Source organism: Melanerpes formicivorus, unplaced genomic scaffold, assembly GCF_026170545.1.
Source record: "Melanerpes formicivorus ecotype bairdi unplaced genomic scaffold, bMelFor1.0.p_v2 SCAF_25, whole genome shotgun sequence".
Taxonomy (NCBI): Eukaryota; Metazoa; Chordata; class Aves; order Piciformes; family Picidae; genus Melanerpes; species Melanerpes formicivorus.
Genome location: NW_027142377.1, coordinates 3869247 through 3877991, shown reverse-complemented (window position 1 = coordinate 3877991; position 8745 = coordinate 3869247). Strand labels below are relative to the sequence as shown.

Sequence of the window (8745 nt, the reverse complement as noted above, 5' to 3'; positions counted from 1 at the left end):
TGGGTAACAGCAGGGAGCAAACACTTGTGAAACTCCCGACAAGAAGTAGCTCCCAGCCCTTTCTTAAAGCACTTTTTGTTTGCATTCGGGGAAACCGGCCGCAGGCTTATTTGATCCAATTCTTTGCACCATACACATATAAAACATTACAGCTCTGTATAAAAGTACAAGTGGCTCTTGTACACTGGAATTATGCAGAAACTACAGGAGCAAACCCTATCAAAGTAGCTATTTTTTTTTTGTTATCTCTGTGTGTATAAACAGCATCTGTTTGGGTGTGGTTGGGTGTTGATAATCATTCATCTTTTGTTTGTTTGGCTTTTTGTTTGTTTGTTTGTGTTTATACTTTTTTGTTTCTTTTCTTTTTTTCTTTTATTTTTTCTTTTTTTTTTTAAGAAAACCCAAATCTCATAAACTGCAGAATCTGTACAAAAATAGAAAATAAATTTGGGCAGCAGATTTTTTTGTTTGTGGGGTTCCCCCCCCCCCCAACCCCCCCCCCCCAAAACCAGCCGTGTAAATGCGCCGCCACGCTTCCGAGAGGAGCAGGTTAACGCCTCCCAGGCAAGGCTGAGTTGCTAAGTCAACCTAAGCAGGGCTCAAAATGGTACTGAGATTATCTAAATAAGAATTCTTTTTCTTCTCTTTAACCTCTTGCAATAAAACTTATAGAAAAAATAGACAAATATGCACATGCAATTTACAGCTTTCCCCAACACAATCCTTGTGCTTAGCTCTGACCATTGTTTTTTTTTCCTTTTTAATATTTTTCCTCTTTTTTTTTTAGTTTTCTTTTTTGTTGTTTGTTTGTGGTTGGTTGCTTGCTTTTTTTTTTGGTAATAACATTGTTTTACAATATCCTTTTTATTCCTCCCCCCCGCCCCCCGTAGCAGGATGATTATTTTCGGTCTTCCTTGAGGAACCACTTTAACAAAGTAAGAGATTAAAAAAAAACCCAACTTAATTAAAATTAAAATACATCAGAAGTGGTCATAAGTGGATGAAGGCACTCCGACTCTGCTTGAAGCAAAAAACTCGTGTGGGATCCTTTTTCTCTTCCAAAGAAAGGCAAGCAAAGGATGCATGCACAGTGCTGCTGTGAAATCGGCACTGGGAAGGGACTATGGGAACACTACCAAGGGTGTAATATACCGAGGACTTCAAATGAACGTTAAACAAAAACAAAACAACCCAAAAGTTGCTATAGCTCTACGTTTTTAAGACCCAACGAGCACCTCCATGATGTGATCCAGTTCTGTGAGGTCCATTTTGAAAGGCTGATTTGGAGTTACTGGTTGGCTGCTGTAGGGAGCGAGGGTTTTGAGGAGCTCGTCCGCCGAGACGGGAGCCATTTTTGAGGCAGCCCCCGTGGCAGACGTGCAGGGGTCAAAATCGTACATGGACGTGTCAATGTCAGCAAACAGGATGTCATCCAGGGTCAAGTCTGTGAGGAACCCTGTGGAAGTCGTGATCTCGAAGTTGCCAGGTAGTGAGTCCATGAGTTTTGATTCAGCTGTTCTGCTCTCCGGGAAGCCCTCAGGCTTTTGAAGGTTGGACTCACCGGGGTCCTCCTTAGAGTCCTGGGCTCCCGTTTCGGCTGCTACTGCCTCTGCGGAGGTAGGTGCTGGACAAAGCTCCTCGATCTCGTCCAAGGCTGAGGAGAAGCTGTCCTTTACTGCTTGGAGAGCAGGAGGGGCCGGTTTTGTGGGACCATCATGCTGGACAGCCGGGGAAGTGCAAAAAGTGTCGTCCTCCAGCAACGAGGCCGGGGTGAGGCAGGACTCCAGGGGCGTAGTGCTTACGAAGTCGGTGGTGAGGAGGGGCTGGGAGAGATGGCTGAATGCCGGCTGGGCCTCGCGGAAGTTGTCGCTGAGGGGGTCGGCAGGCTGTGATGCGGTCACGAACACGGGCCTCAAGCTGCCTTCTTGTTTCAGTTCTTCCTGGATCCGCCTTAACATGTTGTTAATTAAAACTGTCTTTTGCAAGCTGGGCTCGGTTAATGGCCTGTGGTTATACAGTTTCATAAGGGAAATGTTGAAGATAGTCTGACGCTGTAAGGTGTAAGACACCTTAGAGGGACCGTCAGTGGGAGACACCACTTTGCCTTCCAACCCATCTTCATGCTCCTCAAACTTCCGCTTTCCTCCTTTCCCCAACATATATCTGAAAGGAAAGAGAAGAGACACCAATGAAGCCAACAAAGCTTACAGCCTCCTCTCCCCACCTGAATCACTACCCCAAGTCCCCCTGCTCCCTTGCACAGACATGAGGGTGGACAGATTGGCCACTCTTGTCCCTTCCTCACATATCCCACTTGTCACCTATGGCAGAAAGCTGTCACGGAAAACATCTGGTTGGAAGAGACCTCAAAGATCATCCAGTCCAACCTTTGACCCAGTTTAGTGACAATCTTAAATCATGTCCCTAAGTGCCAGGTCCACACACTGGCTTAAACACCTCCAGGGTGTCCATGTAAGTCTCTTGTGGCCCACAGTGGCCTGATGAGGACACAGAAGCCACCTTAAAGAAGTGCTCTGGCCCAGGGTGTTTAAGCACAGCTGTGCAGGGATTCAAACAGCATCTGTAATGCTCAAGCTCTTGTACACCTGACAGCAAATTTCACTCCTGCCTACATTAAGCACATGGTCTTCAATGATCTGTGCAAATGTGCACAAGCTACAGGTATTACAGAATCATAGAATCATTAAGGCTGGTGAAGACCTCTAAGATCAAGTCCAACCATGAGCTCAGTACCACCATGCCCACTAAACCATGTCCCCAAGTGTGACATCCACAGTTCCTGAACAGCTCTAGGGATGGTGACTCCACCAGTTTAACCTCCAAGACCATTCTCTACACTACAGTCTGCAGCCAGAGCCCTCAATCCTGACAGTGCCTGGGTCCCAATTTGTGGACAGGAGCTCTGAAGCTCTGGAGTCTCCTGAAGGACAGTGCACAGCCCTCCAGGAACCGGGCACCAGGAGCACCCCTAGTCCCTCGCGCCAAATCCACATGGCAGTGCAGGGCCCTGCTCATCCCTTAGTACTGCAGGGGACACACTGTGTCCCCACCTGGGCATGAAGCTGCAGGGTGGGATGCACTCTCATCTCCCACTCTTCTGGGAAGGAGCATTTTCACATGGTAGTGTTTGAAGCTCTTTCCTTATCTTTCAGCTGACTAAGGCAACAGCAGCAGCCTCTGCTTCCACTGGAAAGACACTCAGAAGCTTGCTAGCCACAACCAGAAGAGCTCCAGGACCTGAGCATGGAAGCGTCACTCTTAGATGCACCGTTTGGTGTTGCTTCTCCTCCATCAAAGCACGTTGCCCACTCAGGACTGTGTCCATGTCAGGTTTTGTTCAAAAACAGAAGAATGCTGTAGGGCCTCTCTAAGGAACCAAACTCAGCAGAAAGGCAATGGCTCTTCTCTGGGCCAGGCAGCAGACAAAGGTAATGTCACCAAGGTTACCCTGCATCCTAACTCATTTCTGAGCTTGGAGTAAGTTGGGCTGTTCAATCCCCAGCACTGTGTCTCCCAGGAAGTTTCAGGGCACTTGGAGGTGCTCCTCTAACACAGCATAGTCCCAGCCTCATTTTAATGTCACCTGAAGATCCCCCCAAATGCAAAGGCATGAAGGAATTAAAACACTCTGCCCCACACCTCCACCCATCTTCTGTGAGCCAGGGTTTGGTGTCTTGAGGTACCTGCCATTGCCTGGGTGAAACAGAATGGTCCCTTCAGTGCTTGTGAGGTAGCAGGCTCTCTCCCCTGCTCCTTGCACCACCCTATTTACCAGATAAGGTCGTTTATCACATCAAAGTCTAGCCTAGAGTCAGAATTTTCTTTTGTTGGAAAATATCTCTCAGATCCTCAAGTCCAACTGTCAACCTAACATCACCATGGCCATCAAACCACATCCCAAAGTGCCATGTCCACACATTTCTTGAACACCTCCAGGGATGGTGACTCCACCACCTCCCTGGGCAGTCTGTTCCAATGCCTGACCACTCTCTGAGGAAAGAAATTTTTCCCAATATCCAGCCTAACCCTCCCCTAGTGCAATTTCAGGCCATTTCCTCTTGTTCTATCACCTGATACTAGGGAGAAGAGACCAACTCTCACCTCACTCCAGCCTCCTTTCAGGGAGCTGTAGAGCTCAGCCTTCTCTTCTCCAGACTAAACCACCCCAGCTCCCTCAGCTGCTCCTCACCAGACCTGTTCTCCAGACCCTTCACCAGACAGGTTCAGGCACCTCAATATTTTTCCTGTAGTGAGGGGTCCAAAGGGAAGGAACAGAGGCTGTTACTATTCCTCACTTGCCTGTGCCATGGGCCAAAAAGAAGTCCTGTGGAGATGGGTGTTGGACCATGGGTGCTTCAGAGCAGCACCTTGTGCTTGGCCTGCTTCTGTGTCTCCAGGCAAACATTTGGGAACTGTCTCTCATTCTCCCAGGCAGAGTGGTGAGGTGCTGAACGCTAGCCCAGTTGCCTTTGTAATAGGATCCCAGCCAGCTCCCTGTTCACCCCTGCACCCCTCTCTCCCTTTGACAAAATACTAATGCAGCAGGAAGGAATCTGCCTCCTTTTTAGAACTAAATGTGGAGGATGCTTCCCAGCCCCAGCTACCCAGAGGGAAGTTCAGAAGACACAGACACTTTTAACCCCAAACTTGACTCCTCTCACACAAGCTTTGTGGTGCAGCTCTCATCTAGGAGACAAAACTTGCCTCCCTTATTGGAGTGCAATTCCCAGTTCATCCATCAACATCCCTGACTGTGAAACGACTGCACCAGGCAGGTCTAACAGCAGTTTGATCACCATCCACCTGTTCTGCAGACAGACAGACTAGCTAAGGACTTGCAAACAGCCCCAGCAGCAGCTGGCAGAACATTCTAAAGCCCTTGCAGAGGTGGGGGGGGGGGGGGGGCAAAAGAAGCCAACATTTCCATGCAAAAAGCAAAGAGCTCTGGAGCATTTGCTAGACATTAAATCCAAACCCAGATTGGGTGAAGGGAGCCTCTTCTGGTTAAAAATAAGTCCCAAATCCAGATCATTTTCTAGCATATTATGCAATTAAAAAAGGGTGGGGGGAGGAACGAGCTGAGCAGAGCTCAGAACGAGTAGGCTGCCATCCAAGCTTCTTGGCCAGCTCCCAGCGATCCCCACGCCTGGAATCTCGGCTGAACAAAACCTCTGAAATTTAGCACTGCTGCCGAAGCCTGGTTTTCCTCCACTCCCGAATGTCACTGCCATGGACTACTCCACAGCACTGCACGTGGGTTGGGGGTGGGGGGCCTTGCAGTTCCAAGGTTGATGATGGACACGCTTTCTTCTGCCTTGGACAGGCAGAGCAAACAGGAGGAGCTAGCAGGAACCGAACCCCCTGGTCAGCCCAGCGCGTTTGCAAGGCAGCAAGGGGTTAGGAGCAGAGCTAGCAGCTTTCCAGCCCTTCCTGCTACCTCCTCCCCCTGAAAAAAGGCAGACTCTGTTCCAAAGACATACCAATGCTCCTTCCACAATGCTCTGTTTAAAGGAGAATTTTTTAATGGCTTGGGGAATAGGAGAGTTTTGAAGTTTGCCACGCTCTGCCAGGAACGTATGAAAACGCTCACAGCGCAAAACAAACCTTTTTCCCCTGGGAAAGGCAACAGCCCACTCGGGTGGCCACGCTCCCTTCTCTTTGCTTTAGCATTCATTGGTGTCGGCAGGAGATGCCAGCCAGCGTTTCGAATGGACCCAGTTGAGCCTCTTTGCACCCAAGATTGAGGTGCTGCTAGCTCAGGTGGTTCTGAAGCCGACCAGCGAGAGCTGTGGGATTCACAGCGAGGAAAGGCAACGATCATTTCGCTACGTCATTTTCCAGGAAGCTCAGAAGCGATTCAAGGTTTCCTGTACGTGTGACTGTCAAGCTTTCACATCTCACTCCATCTTCACGCAGCCTGCTTGAAAGCTTGTCCTTTTAAAAGATAAAGTAATTCAGGCAACTCCCAGTTTCACTGACTAGCTTTTCAGCATGGCTTTTGGATTCTTTTTCCTCAGTATCGCTCTCTGAAGCGCCTTTAACCATTAAAGGGCAGAGCAGGATGCCAGCCTAAGCTGGGGGGGTTTATTCCCCCAGAGAGGGAGCTCAAAGGAGCACTACTAGGCTCAGCTTTACCAAGTTTTATTTTATTCCCTTCTCTTCTGGCATACAAACAGCAATTGTAAACACATTTTCCTACAGTTTCCATAAATCACTTTGTTCACTCTAAGCGAGGCAAGGAGGCAGACTAACTGATAGAGCTGGTGAAAACAGACATGCTTTCAGGCTTCCAAGCCCTCCTCTGGATAGTTTCTGACTATCAAAGCTTAAGACCACATTGCCTGTTTGTTCTCTACAGTTCAAACCATCTCTTCCCTTTTCTACAGTTCAAACCATCTCTTCCCTTCCCTGGTCCCCCTTCTCCTCCAGCTCCATGCCTACAACAAAGAAAACATTAAAAAGAAAACACCAACATTTGATCTGGTTCTCTTCTGCTAATCTCAAAAACTTTGCTCCCAGACTTTTCAGATGAAGCTCCTGCTAGGAAAATGAAAACACCAAACTCAGAGATCATCCACACCCTCCCAAGTGTCAGAAGACAGAGCTGGCCTCGTATGGCCATAATGGCGACAACTTGTCAACAGCAACCCACCAAAAACACACGACCTGACAGGCAGCAAAGGATCACATGCATGGATGATCTTCCATGCTGTTCTCTACAGTTCACACCACCTCTTCCCTTCTTTCAAACCATCTCATCCCTGCCCTGGTCCCCCCTTTCCTCCAGCTACATACTCACAACAAAGAAAAACAGGGAAAAACCACAACAAACAAAACCAAACCACAAAAAGCCCAAACACCAACATTTGATCTGGTTTGGTTCTGTTAATCTCACAAACTTTGCTCCCAGTCCTTCCAGATGAAGCTCCCGCTAGGAAAATGAAGAGACCCAACTCAGAGATCAGGTTGGTGAAAGATCAGTGCGGAATGAGATACACCCACAGGCTCCCAAGTGTCCGAAGACAGACTCGGCCTCGTATGGCCACAATGGGACAGCTTGTCAACAGCGACCCAAAACACAGGGCCTGACGGGCAGCAAAGGGTCACATGCATGGATGATCTTCCATGCAGCTATTTTGGCTGAGCAGCCACCCCAGCCAGATGTACCTCTGCTGCATTTCCACCCATCTGCCAGCAAACATGACTTTGGGGCCAAGTGTTAAGAGCGGAGATGGGATGACACATGGTTACTTTAATACTAGGGTGCTGCAGGGTTCTGGTCTGCAAGGTGAGTTTCAAGCTTACTTTGGTATGTGGAATCAGCAGCCTGAAAAAACAGGCAATAGGAAAACTGTATTTATGCAGGGATGGAGGCAGGGGGAGTTACTTGGAGATCTTCTCCACTATTACCCACCAGCTGGCTCCAGCTCTGGAAGACCCAGACCCAGAAGCTGAACCACTGCTGATGAGAAGGATCCAACTTGCCTTCTTTTCTTGCCCATTTAGGGTGATTGCACTTGCCTCAGAGCCAGAGCAGCCCCAGCACTGTTTGGGAGTTGGTTTTTCTTAACTGACACACAAAAGTAACGTTTCATTTTTTTTCATCTGCATGTCATTGAGCTTCCTTTGATTGGCTCTGCACGCTCTGCAGCCCAGGCTGGGAAAAATGCAGCTGGGGCTCTGTAGAAGAGATCCTCAGCCTGGAGCGGGTGGCTCTCTGGAGTTAACCATCAGCTGCTAAGGACACAAAACCTCAGGCAATGCCTGACTATGCCCGAGCCCACCTAGTGATGAACCCTTTGCTCTCCAGAGGATGGAGGTACACACACATGGCAAAGGAGCATTGTACAGGAAGGCTGGGGAGGGACTTCTCAGGATCTCAGGTAGTGATAGGACTAGGGGGAATGGAATGAGGCTGGAGGTGGGGAGATTCAGGTTGGAGGTGAGGAGGAAGTTCTTCACCATGAGAGTGGTGAAGCCCTGGAATGGGTTGTCCAGGGAGGTGGTTGGGGTGCTGTCCCTGGAGGTGTTTAAGAGCAGGCTGGATGAGGCTCTGTCCAGCCTGATCTAGTGTGGGGTGTCCCTGCCCATGGCAGGGGGGTTGGAACTAGATGATCCTTGTGGTCCCTTCCAACCCTGACTGATACTAAGATACTATGATACTCAGATGCTCTACCTTGTCACTGCTCAAACTCTCTCTGAAGTCTTTACTGCCTGGGAGTTTGGCATAGGGAAGGTACTAGATCAGCAAAAGCAGAGGGGGAAAGCGGTTTGGCTATCATACCAATAATACAAATGCCCTTTAATGTTAATTCTCAAAGGCTTCTAACAGTTTGGGTTAAAATGCCTCTCACTACTGAGGGCTTTTCTTGGAAATGAAACCTTGGAAATCACAGCCCACTAATCCCTCCCCACTCATCAAGGCAGACAGGAAAGTAAAAACAAGAAAGAGGAACTGAACACCAAAAAGGAGAGAGGAAAAGGCTTTTTCAGAAGTCCCATTTCCACTCACACAGTTGTGACACCCCATCAGGGGGTCTAGAGAATGAACAGCTCCCTACAGCCAGATTCACTTCTGGGACGCAGGCCGAGGCACTCCCGAGAAGGTAAAAGCATCAAACCCCAGAGCCCAAAGACAACCATTCACCCCCATACAGACAAATACCAAAAGACAGAGGTGAACAGCAAAGGTTATGCAAAAAGGGGAGTTTAAAGCAGCACCAG

General features: G+C 48.7%; 1 protein-coding gene across 8 annotated transcripts in view; it reads right to left on the bottom strand.

The window, feature by feature from the left end:
* Positions 1–631: 631 nt before the first annotated feature.
* The window catches only part of SERTAD2 (SERTA domain containing 2), an 89921-nt gene continuing 81807 nt past the window's right edge, over positions 632–8745 (bottom strand). For all 8 annotated transcript variants that reach the window (XM_068153093.1, XM_068153094.1, XM_068153097.1 and 5 more), the window contains one exon: positions 632–2163. In XM_068153093.1, coding sequence (XP_068009194.1) covers positions 1218–2159 — 942 coding nt within the window. In that variant the 5' untranslated portion in view covers positions 2160–2163 and the 3' untranslated portion in view covers positions 632–1217. The remainder of the gene's footprint in view (positions 2164–8745) is intronic.